This window comes from Puntigrus tetrazona, chromosome 4, assembly GCF_018831695.1.
Source record: "Puntigrus tetrazona isolate hp1 chromosome 4, ASM1883169v1, whole genome shotgun sequence".
Taxonomy (NCBI): Eukaryota; Metazoa; Chordata; class Actinopteri; order Cypriniformes; family Cyprinidae; genus Puntigrus; species Puntigrus tetrazona.
This window is the reverse complement of record NC_056702.1, coordinates 1366478-1386428: the sequence shown is the minus strand read 5'-3', so window position 1 is coordinate 1386428 and position 19951 is coordinate 1366478. Positions and strand designations below refer to the sequence as shown.

The 19951-nt window shown below is 37.8% G+C and overlaps 2 protein-coding genes across 3 annotated transcripts; both read right to left on the bottom strand.

Annotated features, from left to right (window-relative positions):
• Positions 1 to 605: 605 nt before the first annotated feature.
• creb3l2 (cAMP responsive element binding protein 3-like 2) lies at positions 606 to 17037 on the bottom strand. The gene is made up of 12 exons (XM_043237823.1): positions 16608 to 17037; positions 6335 to 6563; positions 6078 to 6253; positions 5907 to 5991; positions 5308 to 5489; positions 5088 to 5234; positions 4951 to 5009; positions 4203 to 4271; positions 3993 to 4092; positions 3760 to 3883; positions 1783 to 2026; positions 606 to 1706 (listed from the first exon to the last, which is right to left on the bottom strand). The coding sequence occupies exons 1-12, from the start codon at positions 16701 to 16703 to the stop codon at positions 1637 to 1639; spliced, it is 1581 nt and encodes a 526-aa protein (XP_043093758.1). The 5' UTR covers positions 16704 to 17037; the 3' UTR covers positions 606 to 1636.
• A 646-nt stretch (positions 17038 to 17683) lies between these two features.
• ssbp1 (single-stranded DNA binding protein 1) lies at positions 17684 to 19710 on the bottom strand. Of its 2 annotated transcripts, none has more exons than XM_043236325.1 (7): positions 19606 to 19710; positions 19109 to 19179; positions 18974 to 19031; positions 18747 to 18887; positions 18339 to 18426; positions 18171 to 18259; positions 17684 to 18088 (listed from the first exon to the last, which is right to left on the bottom strand). In XM_043236325.1, exons 2-7 carry the CDS (start codon positions 19130 to 19132, stop codon positions 18048 to 18050), a joined length of 441 nt encoding a protein of 146 aa, XP_043092260.1. In that variant the 5' UTR covers positions 19133 to 19179; positions 19606 to 19710; the 3' UTR covers positions 17684 to 18047. The 2 variants fall into 2 exon arrangements, with proteins under 2 accessions (XP_043092260.1, XP_043092261.1); XM_043236326.1 differs by lacking the exon at positions 19606 to 19710 and adding an exon at positions 19441 to 19576.
• Positions 19711 to 19951: the final 241 nt, after the last annotated feature.

Here is a 19951-nt window from a genome sequence, read left to right as displayed (position 1 = left end):
ACTCAGTGCCTTTCTTTAGTGTTTCACTTGTCAAGTGTATTCTAATCCTGCAAAATAATAATAATAATAATAATTATTATTATTATTATTATTATATATATATATAATTGTTTTTTTTTTGCAAAAAACTATAATATAAATAATAATTGTTTTTTGCAATAAATTAACTTTTCACAGGATATTCCTAGCACGTCCTCTCAATAATAAGGAAAGTCATTCATTATCAAACAATTGCATTTTCCCAATATGCTTGAAATATTGCCATAATTGAAGAATAACCTCCATATGTCCACAATAGCACATTTATCCAAGGGTTAACATATAATTTGTCCAAGAAGTCATGAGAGTCTAGAGACTACATGCATTTTTCTTTTAACACAATTTAGCTAATGCGATTTAATGTATGAAGTGCATCATCTGAGCTCTCTCATGTGGAGAAAACACCTTTCTTTTGCATAAAAAAACCTCTGAGAGGCAGGAACATTACAAAGCAGATGCAGTCACGATGAAAAGAATTAGTAGTCAAGCAGCTAGATGACATAAAAACATCATTCAACATCCCAGTAAGATGAGAATACGGAGAAATGATGGCTCAAGACGCCAGATTTGCAATGCTTTTACTAAGGAAAATATTTATTTGCTTGCAGAAAAAAACAAGGCAGAGTGATTTCAGGTAGACCCTGTGATGCAATGAAAGTCTAACATAGGTAAGACGTTATGCCAAACACATAACATTTCCGACACGGATGCTGCGCGACCAACGTTGGCATCTGAATGCATAGCATCGGGACAAAACCTCCTCCTTCGAATCTCCTTCAAAATGCTCTTGTTTCCAGGATAAAAGGATGACAGGCATGCTAAAAATAATAAATAACAGATCAATTCTACGAGGAAGCAGTGCAAGAGAGTCCACAGATCGCTCGGGACTCGGGTCGTCACAACCGTTCATATCAGAGCAAGAGAACGCTAGACTTGTCAGCGAGCGTCTTTTACTCCCTCAAGAGCGCAGACGGGGGCTGGATGGTGGCCAGATGAGGACAAAAAGGGCCATCTGTCCTTAATAAAGAGGGCGACGTCATATGAGGGACTTCAGGGACGGAGAGCATCCGTCCTTTTCATGTCAAGTCCGTATCGTCCCGATTTTGTCGCCCTCCACCACAAACGTCTCATCAATTCATATCTCTCCCAACACACTTACAATACAGGATCCTGCAAATATTTACATATTCATTACAAATGCTTTGGAAACTCGTCATCGTCAAACTGTAAACGGAGCTTTTAGTCTTTAATCGTAATAAAGTTTGAACCTTTGCACTATCTTTTGACTCTTTGGTGCCGTGTTCTGATTGACATGCTACGGTCGTTGTCACGAAAACGGATGCAAATTCAATATATTACTACACATTTTCTCAGTAGCACGGGGCAAATAGGTGAAAAAAGGAAAAGAAGGAATATGGAAAACAAAATTCAAAGCATATAAAAAAAAAAGAAAATAGCATACACGAGTATCAAAATTTGATATACTGTTGGAATGGAATAAAAATACATTTTTGAGTTTTTGTTTATTTTAAAAAAAGGACATCTAAGTAAAACAATACTATAAATATGAAGCCCATGGGCCGTCGCTGCAGTGATCTCAGGATGTTTCGTTGACGGTCCTCTCCAGCTGTATGACTTTAGCCGTCTCGTTTGACCACTGCTCTGACCTGTCAAAACAAAACCCACTGTTCAGTATCCAGTTGTGGTCGGGTCAAGGAACGGAAGCGGCCTCGGGAGGGTTACCTGTGCGAGTGCAGGTCTATGAGAATGGCCTTCTGCGCTCGTGTTTCGTTGGTGTTTAGTATGAGTGGGCGGGGCTCCGCTTGACGAAGCTCCGCCTGCTCCTGGTTGTGCTGCTGCTCTAAACGCCAGGCTGCCATTACGTCGGCCTGACGGTCCCATTCAGGATATTCCCCGCCCAGCCCGACGGGATGAGGCTCGTCCAGACCCCCGTGCTCCGGAATGGACAACAGGTTCCGGGACCTCACTGTGGAAAGAACAAACACTAGGTATTAAACGGATGCAAAGGATCGAGTGTCTCACACACACACACACACACACACAATATATGCATTCACCAGTCAACATTTGGAGTACATAAAAGCCTTTCATCAAACATTTTAAATGTTGACTACTATATATGTAAACACACAAACTAATAAATTACTATAAATTATTCAATTGCATTAAAGTATCTTTATTAGATCATACACAGACATTCAATTATTTATATCTAAAAATAAAATGCGTATTTGTTTTTTGCAAATATATATAAATAGATTCAAATATTTATTAAATAAAGATTTTTTTCCATATATTAGATATTGTACTTGCAATATTTTTAAGCACCGCTGGCCGTAGTATTTGTTCCTTGTTTGTGTTTTGTTTGTTGTGATTGTTTCAGATTTGAAAAAATCTAATCTATTTTTTAACAAATGTAATTTATTTATATAATTATTGCTTCATTTTATTGATCACCATTTTTCATGATAATGATTTGTTATACATTTTAATAATTTAATAATCATTTATCTGTTATATCCTAAAAGGCAGGCAGGCATAACCAGAACAAACCAAAATTACAAGCAGCTTTTTTTCCTGCTGTTAACGGCAGATGTCTCGGCTGAACATTTGTGATTGTCTCACCTGAAATGGATATCAGGTGTAAACAGCCCTTTTATTAGTACAGTAGCATTTTGTGAAAGCAGTGCATTAACTGAATGATGCGAGTGGGAGAAACATGACGCGGGCGGATCAGAGATCAGCGATGATTAAGCGATCGCTCTGCTTTTAAGGGCATGATAATTACTGGCCCACTCCAGCACTGATAATGACTCTCAGCCGCTCAAGAGTGGGGCCCAGACCACTAATATAGATCCAAATCTGGCCATTCCTCCATTCATTAGTCCACATGAGACAAAGAAAAATGAGCAAATTACAGACACGAGTGCTGTGTGTATTAGAGCTTGATCGATATGAAAACGTTCAGTGTGACAGCGGCTCTAGTGCCTCTGCATTAATACTGAAACCATACTTCAGTCCACACACAAACAACCTCACACGACTGATGACGCTTTAATATCTTGTGCGGTAGATTATTATATCATGCAACGAGAACATTTACTAAACCAATAATTGGAATATACATGTATTAAAACAAGTAATAAAATATACTAATGTAAAACTAATAATTATTTACTTGTACACACACATAGACAACCTGACATACGCAGAGAAATGGCATGTCAAAATAAATATTACATTCATTTTGAATTAATAATCAAATATAATTTATTTTTAACATAATACATATAAATAATATATAAATCATGTAGAACCAAATGTTACTTTTTAAAGTAACAAGCTGCTAATAAAACTAATTTGTTTTATATGCATGTTAAAAATTGCATGTGAAACTAAAATTAATACATATATATATATATATATATATATATATATATATATATATATACATATATATATATATATATATATATATACATATATATATATATATATATATATATATATATATATATATATATATATATATATATATATATATATATATATATATATATATATATATATATATATATATATATACATATACATATATACACACACACACACACACAAATGCATAACAAATGCAAATCATATCTAATAAGATGTTGTGTGTCTCAGTATGTTTTTGCACAGATATCCCAGCATGCATACCTGTGGTGGTGTACGAGTCCTGTATGGAGATCTCTCTGCTCAGGTCTGTTTTGGTGATGGAGGAGCAGGGACTCAGGCCTTGGTAGAAACTCCCCAAGAACACGGAGAAACACAGGACCACCACCTGAATGCACACACACACACACAGAGCAGTGCTTCTGTTAGTGCTCGTTCTCTCTCTCTCACACACACACACACACACACAGCTGAAGGCCGATGCAGGTGGCGCTCACCATGAGGCACGTGGAGGTCTGGGTGCCCGTCACTCTGCAGGACCGGGGGACCTTTCCTGCCACCGCCGCCTGGAGCGAGTGCAGCTGCTGCAGCAAAGACCTGCCACATAATCAATACAGCACCGTTTACACAGCATGCATCATTCATGACCAACAATACAGTGTGAGATCAAACTATGAGCTAATGATGGCTGGGGCTGAGGCTCTTACTTGTTGGTGCACTCCAGTGTTTCAACTTTCCTGCGTAACTCACTGTTCTCGTTGGAGCAGGTCTCCACCCTGTGGATGAAGAGAGAAGAGCAACGTCACGTACAGACTGAAAACAGCACTTATAAATTCATTTCTTTAACTTGAACTGGATTTACAATCTATTCTATGAGACACTAAATAACGTGGGGGAAAAAATTCAATACATATCTGAATCAAGATGTATGATATGATTAATCATGTGATATAAAAATGTGATATGCTGTTCTCATGGAGCTACTGAAAATATTTCATTTGTACATTTCTGTAACATGCAACTTCATTTGCAACCTATTTTACTTTCACGTGACGTATTTCTAAGAAAAATATGTAAATGTAAAATATGAATTCTATTATTTATATACATATCTATGCATGAAAATATTTAATATTCTAAGAAATGTACTTAAAAATATGGTTAATCTATATGTATACATACACACTTTCTTTATATTAAATATTTATACTTTTTTTATCAGTTTACTCAACTGTAATTTTTATACCATTTTTTTAGGAATAGCTGCAGCTATGAATCATTCACAATAATGTATTCATAGTGACACACAAATTCAAAAACTTTGAGTCTTTTACGCTTGAACAACTCGATCTTTAAATATGCAACACCTCTGAGAACTCGAGATGAAAAAGTTTAATTATTTTTCAGCAATTTCACATAAGCCAGTTGAAACCGATTAATATTTATCAGACTTACTTCTTCTCCAAAGCATCCATGTACTCTTTCTTTTTCCTGCGGCTCTCCTGTGCTGAAATCTGAAAAATCACAAGCATGTTTGATATCAATGTTTGAAGCGTGCATCTTCGGACGGTTCTGCGAAGCTGAAGTCTGACCTTGTTCTTGATCTTTCTGCGGATCTTCTTCAGTGCTTTCTCCTCGGCTTTGGACAGAGGCAGTTTGGTGGGCACGGGATATCCCTCAGCGATGAGCGTGCGCTTCTCCTCCTCCGTCAGCAGCAGAGGACCAGAGCCCTGCAGCTTCTGTCAGATCAGACCAGAGCGGGTTAATCGAACTCAACACATCTGTTAGTGAGCACAATGCCTCTGTACTCACATGAGGAGCGGTCAGAAGAGGAGAGCTGGAGAGGGAAGACGAGGCTCTCGGCGCCACCTTGAGGGCCGCGGGGGTCTGTGTGGGGCTGGAGGGAGCGCAGGGGTGAACGGGACTCTGACTGCCCTCCGAGTCACTGCCGTGAGAGCTGGGAGGAGTGGGCGGCATCTGCAGAGACTCCAGGCCTGATAAAAAACATCGGATCAGCATTCTGTAGTCAAACATTTGGAATAGATTTATTTAGACTTTTAGATTTCTTCTATTACTTTCTTCGATTATTTAGTATGCATTTATTTTTCTGCATGAGCGTTAAGTGAATTTCTTTTTAAATAACTAAAATCAATTTTAGATTATGAAACTATTTAAATATTAATTACCGTTTAAATTAAATAGTGAATTAAAATACTTTAATGGACATGATTTAGTTTAAAACAATGTCACTTTAAGCTAAATAGAATTTAATTTTAATCACTTAAACAGTACGATATTAATGTAGGTCATTCAGTTTAGTTATTTATTATGAAAGATAAATATCTAAATGTTCTTTACTGTAATGATAAATTCACTCCTATATCTTTACATATTCAGAGACTATGTTTTACCTTTGGGTGAGAGGTTTAAGAACTGATCCACCTCGTGCGGCTCCAGTTTAATCTGAGGGCTGAGGTTCTCTCTGTCCTCCTCCACCTGCAAACACCAGCAGAAATCAGTACTTCCCTCTCCCTGTCTGTGTGTGTGTGTGTGTGTGTGTGTGTGTGGGCATGTGGTCTGACCTGAGCGGCCTGGGGGCTCAGCGAGGAGTCAGTCACGGGCTCAGACGCAGGACCTTCGGGGGTCAGAATGAGGGTCAGGGTGGGCAGCAGGACGGGCGACGGGTCACACAGCAGAGGCTCCATCTTCAGCCCTTTGTCCTCCTGCTCCATGGGCCACTCCTCATTGTCCGAGTCACCTAAAATACACGTCGCATTGCAAATTGACTTTTCTTTGGACTTATGTAATCAAACTGGAAGCAGATTGCGGCAGCTGTTACCGGCGTCGCTGCCGGGCTCCCCGGGCAGATGAGACAGGGGTGACTGCGGCCGTGAGTCTCCGCACAGAGAGTAACTGTGCTCAGCTTGAATGTGCGGCGGCACCGGAGACGCAGGGGTCAGATCCTCCTCTGTGTCCATAGCATCTCCACGGCCCGACAGGAACGGGTCGCTTAACAACTGACCCAGCAAAGCCTCTTGGGACAGATCATCCAGCAACTCTGTGAAGTGCTAAGCAGGCACAAAACGAATGTGAGAGTTAGGCATTTATAATGAAATGTAGTTAATTAATTACAATTAATTGCATCCAAAATAAAATTTGTTTACATAATGTGTTCATTTATCATGTATATATATAAACACATATATTCAGTATATATATATATATATATATATATATGCACATGTTTGCATTTCCATAATATTTAAAGTAAATGCTCATATATCATGTAAACAAAAAAAACAACTTTATTTTGGATGTTATTCATCGCTAATTAAATTATTTGTAGTCTATATTATTTAATGTCAAATTTTCTGACGTTGACTATACTCCGTAACGCACTCCAATATATTCATCATAATCTCTAATTTAAAGTGCAAGTCTCAAATGATGTTTTACCTTTGGCATTTAAAAATGTAAGATCAGGCTGTGACTGTAGAGTTAAAAATTAAGTGCTCATTAAAGCGCAGCTAGTTAAAGACACCTTAATTGCAGCAGACTTTAAAACATCAGCACATTTTTTTGAAGATCAGATCTCATAGCCTGGAGGAACAGACTAAACATGATAGCAAGTGCCCACAGGATAACCCTCTCCACCAATCAGTGCGCATCACGCTCTCTCTCATCCAATCAGATGGCTCGTTCTCATCCCAGTGAGGAGGTCTGATTTAGGACACCTCCCCACTCTTTGGCATTCCTACTTATGCCTTCCAGCCCCAAGCCTTTCTTAAAAAGGGCCCCTGCTCCTCGAACAGGTTTGGACACGAGACACTTCCAGACATTCACCTCATCTCTTCAAGACTAAACGGAGAACTTGTGTTGACTCGGGTCAGCGGGTTTCCTCAGGCGCTGTTTAGAGGAATGTTCTGAATTCAACATGTTAAGCTCAATCTACAGCATTCTCAGCTTGTTGTTGTAAAGAGATGACGCTCTTGAATCCTCCTGATGAGGTTTATTTGTGCCCAAAATATAAAGAAATGTCAATAAAATAACTTTTATTTACTTTGTATAAATATATAAATACAAAGATGCATGTACATATTGAATAGAAATGTTATGTTTATATATATTGAATATATTTACATATAAAATGTAAGAATATAACTATATAAACATGAAAATGTTTTCAAGATATGTACTGTATGTGTGTGTCTTTATATATACATATAATAAATATATGTAGTACACGCATATACTATGTTAACAAAAATTTATTTTGAATGCAATCGCAGGAATAAATTGCGTTTCAAAATATTTTCAAATAAACCGTATTTTAGTTTGTAAAAATATGTAACTTTTATACTGCATTTTTAATCATATAGCAGTCATTTATATAGACAAAAAAAGTTACCATATAATATAGAAAATCTACATAAAAATCTAATTTATAATGAATATAAAAACTGCGCTGTCACAACAGACATGGATGATTCAGAGACGCTCATCCGCAGGAAGAGGGTCAGTGCGAAGCAGTCTGCTCTGTGTGTATTTATCTGCACGGCCAGCAGAGCGCAGGTCTCTGGGTTCAGCCAACAAAGACGGATCACAAGATCAAACACCGCTGCTTTGACTAGCACGACCTGACAGGACTGGATGTGATGCTCGGTGCTGCTGACTGACAGCAATTCAAGAGCAGCAACACGCCAGATTTTCCTACCGTGAGGCCATTTTTGGCAGCATCTGTCAGTAAGTTACTCTTTCAAGGCCTGCTGAGCAGGTCAGCTCGGCTCACGTGAGGGCTCATGTCCAAAATGGAATGTAAGATCAATTTAATCCATTAAAGATAAATATCTTCAGCAAATTTGCACTTTAAATAAAAAGCAAGAGTTTGCATAAGTATAAAAACGCATATATTTGGTGTTTTCCACACACATTTTAGCTTTTTAATTAGATATATATTAGAAAAAATAAAAGTTTTAGTTTACATGTACTGTGCATATGTATTATGTATATAATACACACATGTATTTATATATATATATATATATATATATATATATATATATATATATATATATATATATATATATATATATATATATATATATATAGATACAAGTTTTTGCTTAAAACAAGAACAAATATTTATTTGAAGGAAAAGTTTTCATCCCCTACTGTTTTAAGCATAAACCCACTTGGTTTTGATCAATTTCTTAGAAAACAAGACTTCAGCTAACTTCTTTTAGCATTTCAATGATAATGATATTATTTCAATGATAAACATATCAGGATGTTTAGATATTTAAACATTTCTGAGGACGAGATTTATTCTTTTCAGGGCAAACAGATTAATTTAAGTTCTGCAGAAACCCTGTCTTTTACAACTCCTAATGAATTATGGGACTGCACTCCTTTCATTAAGATAAAGTCACATTTACTGTTGTTCAGTGAATCTTCACAGGCAAAATTTCAATACACAATGGGTTCGAAAGCCGCCTACAAAAAATGCCATCTAGGTAGGCGGCTCACAAGGTTTCAAAAAAAGAGCTGCCAGCAAAGATGGCAGAAAAATGAGTTAAACAAGGCCGAGCTGAGCAAACTAGGAAGGAAAGAGGTGGAGGCTAGGCTGAAAATGGAGAGACGCCAGCATATGGGATCAATTACGGACTGACTCAGAGGTTAACCAAGTCAAAAAACAGAGAGAGAAAGACAAGAAAACAGCTAAACCAATACACAAGGCAACAAGGATAGAGAAACCATTTGAGAACGCAAGTGACCAAGTCACTCTGGAATGCTTTGCCCTACATTTAACACGTTAGTTATTCAACAGCAGCTCTGTCTGCGTCCACCATGGTGAGAAAACGTCTGGAGAGAAAGCATGCAGGTCGCAGATGTTTCTACAGAGCTTGCCGTCCTCCAAAAGCACACATTAAGTCTGCATAAACAGTTCTCCTCTGAACTCGCTTAAACTTCATATTTGGCAAAGAACCGCTTTCCAGGAATGTCTTCTTCAGCCTAAAACCATAGAATAAAAATAGCAAGCGTTTCTAAGGCCACTTCAGGTGAACACTTCATGCAGCATGATGAAGAAGAAAAAAAAATACAAAAATCGCAGCAGTTCAAATCCGGTCAGGAGTGGGTGAAGTCCTCGGCTTGTGTGACATGAGATTTCATAGTTGTCATCTTCTGGATGCATTTGTACCAGTCATTTCCTTATGAATTCATACATGGTTATGGCCGCACGAAGTCACTGTATTATTACGTTGTTTCTGCATCAGTCACGGCTGATATGCAATTACATCTGACACTCTTGAGTGTGTGATGAGATGATTATGATGATTGCTGGTAATTGCTGGGTGTCAGCTGCTCTCTCTAAGAGGAACAGAAGACAGTGTTCACTCTGAGGAGGACAGGCGTGAGGTTTCCTGCGGTTTGAGGATAGAAATAATCACTTTCAAGGGCCTGGTCTGGGATCAGTTCCTTTAAGGCGATGGAATAGAAATGCACAGCGTTCTGCACAGTCTTTACTTCACTTACACTTCATCAGTTATCATCTCGAGATTTATATACAGACAGACAGACAGAGAGACAGAGAGATAGATAGAGAGATAGAGAGATAGAGACACACACACACACTTAATATAAACTACTGAGACAGTATAGATGTGCTCTACTCCATGAATACGACGGCTGCATCCAGCTGGGTTGATTCTGAGAGTGAAGGCTTCTTTGTCTGTAGTTTGGATGGGTGTATAGTACATGTGGTTTCACTGGGGGCAGGATATTGAAACTTGACTCTGAGTTTTTGCCCAGCCGGAGAATCCAAATAGATGCGACGGCAAGAGACACTGGGAGCTGTGCTGGTGGATTCAGACAGTGGCCTGTAATTTTTTATCCTCTCAAGGGGGCCGTGAACGTGTCCACAGGAAGAGGAAGTTTATAAGCCAAACGTGGACACGGATGACGCAACCCTTAAGCAGCGAAACAGATGTGAGGAAAGACCAAGTCAGAGGAGACAAAGATCAGCGCTGATGAGGCTGGACCTTGTCCTTTACACACCGGTGGATCTGACTCACTGATATTAGCCACTAAAAATTGACTTGTTTTGAACTGGAACACTGCAGACTTGAGGAAAGCCAGAATGTTTTGTCCTTAGAAACAATTCCAGCACGGTTGACGGGTCTCTTCTAATGCCGTACATGAAATGTCTCATTATTAAGTAGTATTCCAGGACAGGAGCCAATGCTAAGTGACATTAAGCTGGATTACAAGGGTCTCTCTGACCCAAATACACAGTTAACCTGCCATACAGAACGCTTTGTTTGGAGTTTCATGTGTGCCGCAATGCTGCTGTGAATCAAAACAGCTCAATGTCCAGTAACTACGACAATAAGTAGGGTAAAGCAATAACAATCAGCTCATAAATAATCAACAAGCTAGAGTGAAATTCCATGAATTGTTTTGAGACGTTCAAGATTTGGAACAAAAAAAAAATCAAAGAACTCGTGGATACTAATCTGAAAAAGGAAATAAAATTGTAAAGTTGTAAAGTTAAATTGTAGCAATCTGGACAGAGAATAAAATCAGTCTGGGAAAAGTTTTGTATCCTTATCCTGAAGTTCACTTTGCAGATCTCAGTTGTGCCAAGACAAATCTCAGCAGAAGTCCTTCACTTCTTCCATGAGTCACTTTTCCGAATGTTTTGAGTTGGCCTGGTTCTTGTGCAAGCTGCTTGTATATAACAGTGGAGCATGAAATGCGTAACATCTTCAGCTTAATTCACTGAAAGAGGCCTTAAAGGGATAGTTCACCCAAAAATTCAAACTTTGAGATGTAGGAGACCTTTTCTTCAGTAGAACAGTAAAAGAAGATTTTTAGCTGAAACTATTGGTTATACAGAAAATGCAAGTACTGCCAAATAATTAATTGCATCTACAATACAGCTTTTTGTTTACACACACATGATTGGCCTATGCAAGAAACTTAACATTATTAAAAAATGTATTACCTGTATTCCAGAGCCTTAGACAAATGGGGAAATCTGGTTCATTCAGACCGTTTGATTCTATTAATTGCCTAAAATAACCAATAAAATAAATTATATTAAGACCTCAATATATTTTGTATGTGTATTCATTTTGTGTTACATGTAGATTCTTTTTTGACTCTTAAAGTGACGGTAGCTATTGACTTGCTTTGTATGAACCTAAAAAACATCTTTACTGTTCTACTGAAAAAAATATCCATTTTGGATGGCCAGAGGGTGAGTAATCTAAATAACCCTTTAATAGCAAGTCTGCTGCTAATTCACAACATGACCGAACACATCCTGCAGACTGGGGCCGTCCCAACCTTCCTCCCCCATCCCGACAGTAAATGTTTGGTGATTCAGGAGCTCCGGGGGCTCAGGAAACGGCTCCATTCGAATCAACATCTGGCCAATAGTGACCTTAATGGACGCTGGATGTAATCATGCGGTGACGGTGGGTAACAAATAAATCAAATCTGGATTGATTGAAAGCACTTGATCACCAATATGTTTGCTCTTTAAGGGGAGGAACAGGAAAACTCTGAGTGAATGGAGTAAAAAACACCCTGTATGCCCAATACACAAGCAGCTATGGTGTATACTGTAATAACACAAAGATGTATGTGGTACGCTAATAAATAACAACATGGCTCTAAATGAGAACACAGAGAGAAATGTGTCCCAAACAGTTTTAAAATATGCCTTACTGTTTGAGTCAGATTTTCTATTTTTATTTGAAAAAGTATTCATTTACTGAATTTTTCAATTTGCTTGGTTCATTTGTTAAAATAAATGTACTGAAACTATTTTAAACAACTGTTAAAAAACAATGTGGCACAAAAGCTCAAAAATAATAACAAACATAAAATAACGAAATAAAATAAGTAATGTTTAATTAAAAAGGTAGTCAAGTACTTTCCTTGTGAAATGTAATTCAATGCTACTAAAACCAAAATATTAAACTATAAAATTTGTAAACTTTTTTAAAAATTCATTAAAAAGACAGTGGGCATATATATATATATATATATATATATATATATATATATATATATATATATATATATATATATATATAAAAATAGTTTTGTTTTAATATATAACATTTAAAAAAAATAAATAAATTAAAAAAATATATATATATATATATATATATATATATATATATATATATATATATATATATATTTTTTTTATTATTTTTTATGTTATATATTAAAACAAAACTAATATATATATATATATATATATATATATATATATATATATATATATATATATATATATATATAATATATATATATATATATATATATATATATATGAAACCACTGTGCTTTTTAAGTCATAGCTTAGTAAAAAAAAATCAGTGGCTATGTTGTTACAGAAAAAACAAGTTTCTCATGCAATGTAATACTCCCAAAGCTAATAACCTAATATTTACTGCAACGCAGCACCTCCATTACAACTTTTTCTCTGGCAAAACTAAATTGTTTGATTTAAAGAGAGATCATCCTCTAAGGGGCATTTAGAATGACTGGGCAGATAAGGCCGAGTGAAACCACAAGATGGTGATGAATAAATTGGGACGCGGTAATGAGTAATGAATGCGTGTGCGCTCAGCAAAGGTTCAGGCTCAAGTTGCAGCTCACACAAACCATCCTTTCAGAGCGTGAGTGCAAGAATGTGTGTCGCAGAATGATGCAGCCTGCAAGAGCGACGGACGAAAGCCCTGGCCTCTCGGAGAACAGGCCGAGTCTGTGTCCACCCGTCCCACAGAGAGCAGAGAGGAGAAGACGGAGCACAGAGGGTTTCTCACTACAGACCAACTCGCCCCTCCGTCCCTAAACGTACAAGTCATCAAACACCACGTGATTCCTGAGTGACAAATGTTATCAAAATGTCAGAGGGCTCAGGAACACAAGATTAGGCTGTCCTGGCATGCTGTGCACTGACCACACACATTTTAAACACCAGGATGCTGTCGACAACTAGCTTTTTTTTTGTATTTTTAGGTAATTAAAATCTTTTTATGGTTTTGAATAATTTTTTTCCATTTTACTAAACTATTAAAAAAGGCTGTTTACTATTAATCTTTATTCTAATATACACACACACATACACATATATATATACATACATATATATATATATATATATATACACATACACACACACACACACACACACAGCCTTTTAGTCATTTCCAATCTCCCACAAAACTTAAAAAAAACACAAATGTGAAGCCAGACTCCTACAGTCACACATGACCCTTACAGTCAAGATAGACAACTTATTTTCTTAAGATATCCTCATGAGTCCAGTGTTTAACGTCACTGATTGTGTGTGTGGACACAGAGAAGGAATGCTGGCCTATATATATATTATATACACACACACACAATCTTGAATCAGTTTATTACATTGCTAATCGTATTATATATTAAGTAGCGTTTAAAATTGAAAGCATAACAAAAAACACGATAAGCCTGACATAAAAGCAAAACACTTCATGTAAAGCTAGCAAAAAATTTCAAAAGCCGATGATTATATGAGCTATATTTAAAGGCGTTTTAATATACGGCAGCCTGTCAACACATACCAGTGCTATATCATTGCAGTATATTTGCCATCACCATAAACAACTAAACTCAGCTTCGCGTTACACCCTTTAATAACAAGTCCTCCCATGCTTTGACTTGTCTGGGACACGTCCCACTCTGTCTTCTCATGTTAATCCATCCATCTCTGTCATGTGTAAATAATATATAGATGCTGTACGGTACAACCGGTATAACAAACTCTAGTACAACATAACCTGATAAAAATCACCCAACCCTAGTTCACTAGAAACCGCTGTTCAGATTTAGTCCGATGTGTTAACATTACCTAGTATTAGGAATGAAACAATTCTGTCTCATATGACCCGTTCTGAACAATACGAGTAATAATAAGCAGTGTATCAGCAGTAGATCAGGTTGATTGATTTCTATGAATGTGGTTACTTTGAAAGCCCACTTCTCTGAAAACCATACGTTCAATGACCTGACTGTTATCAGCTGATCATAACATCAAACCATCAGCTGGGACAAATGAGATCTACTGATACAAAACGTATGCAAATAAGCAATGAATGAAGCATTAACAAACAAGTCAGTGCACAAAGGCATGCCTTTCCTCATATTTGCTCTGGTTTCTGCATCAGGCCTGGAAAGTACATCTGGTTGCCACAAGGTCTGCATGGGATAATGTGCTTTCAAGGCTAATCGTGTCGCTGCGATTATCAGCACTAAGAAATGCTGAGCATGACAGCCTAACTGCTCCCCTCAGCATCTCCTCAACCCCCGTCCTGAAAAGCTCAGAATAAGCCTTGGGTTATTTTTACTATTTCAAACCACCTGAAAAACGACAGATGAGACTTTGGTTCAAGAATAGGTGGCAAAAAAAACCCTGTTTTACAGGTAGGCACGGGCACACACCCTCTACACAAGTTCTTTCCAATAGAAAGCTGACAATGTATGAAGACATAATCACAACTATCGGTTACGGAAGACAATTACTAGGCCTATTAAGTCATAAAAAGGGCATGTTTGCATTCCTTAACTAAGACTGTTCTTTCTGGGTATGAATGAAGCCAAGACACTTCTGGCTACAGTGGAAGGAAAACATCTCAAATAGGCTTTGTAGTTTATTTATTTAGATCGCAGGCTAGAAATCTCCACTTCAGTAGCACTTACATGTCACACCAAAAAAAAAGTGTTGCACTTCTTAATGCAATCAATTAACTGGGGAAATATGGAGGTATCTGTTGGTTAAATAGTACCCTAAATACCACCGTAATGCGTTAAAAGTTAGAACATGATTTCTATTTTGAAAGTGAACCGCCATGCAATGACAGCGCAGCTGAATCATAATGCAGAAGGAAACAGGCCACATGCAACATGCGTAACGATAACAGACACGTGCAACAGGCTGAAGCCACAAAGCAAGCTCTCTTCTCTCTAACTGAGAACGGTTTGCATTGTTGTGTGGAATTCCATGTCAACAAACCCTGGACAGCGAAAGTAAAAGTGAGGAGAACCGGCACATACAGACCCATGGGGTGGGGGAGCACATGTGTGTTTAGTGGGGTCGATGGGACCCTTAAACAAAGACCCCTATTCTGCTGTAGAATATGAACCCTTCACAACCTTCACAAAGCATATATAGTTCTCCTGAGGTGTATGTTACGTCTCTGATACTGCTGCACCTCCAACACTGGCTTCGATGCCGTCTGGGAAGGCGTTATGTCTGCTAATTTAATTGGGATGTCGGCTTAGAAACCGCTTGTTTCACATCTGGACTTAACCTCATTTGACGTACCGTATAAAGACCACAAACTTAAGAGTTGACAGGTTCTGCTGGGTGACTTGCAATGCTGCATTTTAAAAAGCATTCGAGCCCTGGTATCAGATCATACAGTTATATTTGCATGAGCGTAAATGCCTTAATTCCAACTTTAGTGCCATATGCTGTGAAATTTTATTTTTAAAAATGATTACAAACATGATGAGACACGGGAAAATATGCGTTCCCTGGTGCATTCGTGTACATTTTAGCCTAAAATCTTCACGTTGAATCAACAGAAAGTGCATGGATCTTTATGCACCAACTACCCGACTGTGAACCCCCTAATTAGGCAGCAAGCAGAGGCCCCTTTGAGCAGAAGTTGGAACGCAACCCTATTATTACATAACCTGCAGCAACTCTTCAAAGAGTCGAGCACTATATTCTGGCTTTATCCAAATAGGCTAAACTTATCTGCATTGCTTTGTACGCCACTGCACGGGCAAGATACAGACAGAGGATGACTGCACCATCTGAACTTTATCCCTTGGAGCCAAGTGGAACCCAAAGGCACACAGTTATCTGACAGACTCATACAGAGTGTCTCCGTGTCATTTAAAAGCTCGTATGGGACGAAATCATGATGTTTATACTCATTGTGGGTGATGTGACACTAGTTGCAACACATCAAAACGTGATATGACGGTGTAAAGTGAAGATGGCAATGCTGCCACGGCATTATAAGAAGATGCCTACTTACAGTGCTGTATAAAATGTCGTTATCTCCGGGTTCGGACAATTCGCTGAGATTTTTGTCCCATTGTAAAAACGGTTCCCCGCTATCCATTATTTCCATGCCTCGATCTGCGTCTGTAGTAAACCGTCGCGCGCGGCTTCGCTTCAACGACTCCACAAACGAATATTTGTCAGCCTATCCGTAAAAACACCCGTCAGGTCGCGATTCGGAGAGAATCTTGCGTTGTCAGCGCAAAGTTGGGTATAAGTTGCGGGTCTGTCGCCAGTGTTGTCGGAACTTTCCTCTCAGCTTCCTTGAGAAATGTCGCCCCTTCACAGGCGAACAGGAATTCGGGGCGGGGACATTATGGGAGTTGCAAAATCTGTTTACAAAGGACTGTTTGTGGACTGTGATACTTTTAGGAAACAGGTCGGGTGTTTCCAAGCAAATGTTATTATATTCGCTTTTCGGTGAGTTTCTGTTTTGTGGCGCTGTTTGTAAACAATACGCATATTCGCCCTAAAAATGCTAAACTTTTCTATCCGATGCCCCGCCCTTGGAATCCATGTGGAGACCAATCAGATTAGTTGTTACGTTTAAAGCACACTCAGGGAGTACAGAAAATCGAGGAAGACGGACAGCCCGTCTGACCAATAGGAGAACGCTAATGCATGATTGACGTGAAACTGCTCCAATTAGAGGCGACTCCGCATAATCTCTTAACAAACCGTATAAAGCCAAGAGTACCAAACTCTGTGCACCGCCTCAGGTCCAGTGTCTGTCAACGGATTTTTGCTGTGTTTAAATACCACGAAAAAGTAATCTTGCTTACATTTTAAAAGTGCATTTAAGATACCCTTAATACATTCCGCAGACTAAGCAATACAGGTAAAAACATTACAATTAAACGACTATACTACGATGGGTAAACAGCGGACAAACAAATGGGACACGACTGAAAAACAAAAGAAAGAAATGAAACCGCTATTCTTTCAGTTTCAGAAGCTAACTATTAAAAGTTTCTGAAATCAGAAGGTGTTTTACAAGTCTTGTACATGTGACGTCACATGGATGACATAAGTAATGACAACAAATACCTATACTGAACAACTTACATTTATTTATGAACATAACATTACAAGTGACTTGATTAGATATAACGTCAAATATGATGCTTTTATGTTTCGAAAGTCCAGAAAAGGGAAATGTAGCATTTCTTATACAAAGAGTCTAATCCAGTGCTTGGTTCTGGAAAGTAGATACATGTCAAAGTGCATCTGTCAGCGCCCTCTGTCGGAAATAAGACACGATGCATGACAATCAAAAAAACGACAAGACTTCTTAAGTCTATGTATGACTGATGAGGCCGGACAGAAAGATACTCAAGAGTTTAATGTCAGTGAGCAGAGTAACACTATATAAAATATCTTCTTTTGGTTCCTACAGTCCAGGAAGGAGTCCTCACTACTCGTCTCGCAGGTTTTCACTTAAAAACACAATATTATCTGTGGAAAGAGACAAATTATATTATGCAAATTTGAACTATTAAAGCATAGCATAACATAACAGTCTGTTGTGAACCCTTACCTGCAACAATAGTTGTTGCCTGTCGCCTGACATTGTTTTTATCCGTGTACTCTCCATAGTCGAGCTTTCCTTCAACAAGAATCCGAGACCTGAAAATACGTTTGCATCTAGGTTAACGGCGAATTTTAGTTTTTATATCAATGAAACTAAACAAAATCTGTAACTCACCCTTTCTTTACGTACTGATACGCCACGTCTCTGAGGCCTGGTTTGAATACTGAGATTCTGTGCCATGTCGTTTTCTGGCTAACATCTCCTGCAAAAAAAAACAAAAAAAAACAGTTATTATGATTTTTTTTTAATAAGGACATCTGTACAATAATTCTATAAATAATATGGACAAATTAGTAAAAAGTAGGGGAAAAAAGAATATATATATATATATATATATATATATATATAAACACGACAACAAATGAAATATGATTAATAATACAGTAAACTAGAATTATGTACATAAAAATAATAAAGACAAATTAAAAATATTAATTCAAATAAGAATCAAGTCAAATAAAAATAAATGGATGCTTCTCCATTTTCAAAGATGTTATTTGAGTAGTATGAGATCGATCTCACCTGTACCTGTTGGTTCTCCCTCCCCAGACCGCCACATCTCATTTGTTGCCATGGAGAAGATGGTGACGGGGTTTCTGCCCTCCACCTGTCTCATGACGGGATCCTGTCCCACTCGCCCAAGCAGCTGCACCCGGTTAATGGCTGTCAGGAGACAAAGCAAAGATGAAGGACATTTATCAGTAATATCACACAAAAGCCAGTGCATGCAGTGATGGACAGATACTCACATCTCTCCAAGATCAAATTAGCATCTGTAGTCCTGTGCCGGACCAACTGTTTAAGTATCTGTCAGGACAGAATAAAAACAGTCATCCTGTAATAATTCTTATGAGAAAACAAACACTTGAATGTCGTTTGGTTACCTGTGCAGAGGCATTTCTCAACATCTTCTTCACTCTGGGTGATGCTAAGACGTGTGATGACAGGTCATTAACTATATAATGGGAAAATGGCCTTATTAGAATAATACAGCTATCGTATAAAACGAGATATATTAAAATATTTTAATAGTTTTATGCTTAAGCTTCTACAAAGACCGGAATGTCGTGTAACATAGCTGTAGTTCAAGGTAAAAACATTGTGAACCAATTTAGTTGTTTTCAATAGTTGCAATATTATTATGTCGCGTTTATTCAAGTGTGTTTATTGAAATTTCAAACTTTAATAATTTAAGATCTGTTTTGCAAGTACTTACACCAAACTCAATGATGAAACACATGTTAATCTCCCGCCAATCACTTACATCAACTAGAAGACGCATGCAACACTGTTTGTGCGCTTTACATCGACGATTTATAATCTACAAACAATACTTCGCGGCTTATTTAAAAGACAAACGTAAAGATAAACTTCGACTTACAAGTTAAGAAGATCTTGATGCTCAATAACCCCACGCTGTTTCCGGTACGCTTGGAAAATGTTCCCCTGTAGAAACAAACACCAACGATCGTCCGTTCCCGTTCTGTACTCCTAACACACGTCTTCAGTTGTGGGTATTTTTACGTTTTACTTATTGACATATTTACTTATTGACATACTACGTATGACCAAATGATAATTTTATTGACCTAGACCCAGAATTAAAATTAAAAATATGAAAATCGCTATCATGATTACATATTTGAAATTCGCATCACCTAGGAGGAAAATAAAGACAAACCATTAAATGTGTTGTGTTAAAATAATTCATATCCATTTCTAGTTTG

Bases quoted from the DNA above. Each gene is read 5' to 3' on its own strand.
- creb3l2 (XM_043237823.1), bottom strand. From the start codon at position 16,703: ATGGAAATAATGGATAGCGGGGAACCGTTTTTACAATGGGACAAAAAT. The intron at 4,272-4,950 runs GTAAGTCTGATA...CTTCATCCACAG, and splicing joins ATGGATGCTTTGGAGAAGAA to GGTGGAGACCTGCTCCAACG. The intron at 3,884-3,992 runs GTGAGCGCCACC...GTGTGCATTCAG, and splicing joins AGACCTCCACGTGCCTCATG to GTGGTGGTCCTGTGTTTCTC.
- ssbp1 (XM_043236325.1), bottom strand. From the start codon at position 19,132: ATGTTGAGAAATGCCTCTGCACAG. The intron at 18,427-18,746 runs GTGAGATCGATC...TTTTTTTTGCAG, and splicing joins GGGAGAACCAACAGGTACAG to GAGATGTTAGCCAGAAAACG. The intron at 18,089-18,170 runs GTAAGGGTTCAC...CTCTTTCCACAG, and splicing joins GGCAACAACTATTGTTGCAG to ATAATATTGTGTTTTTAAGT.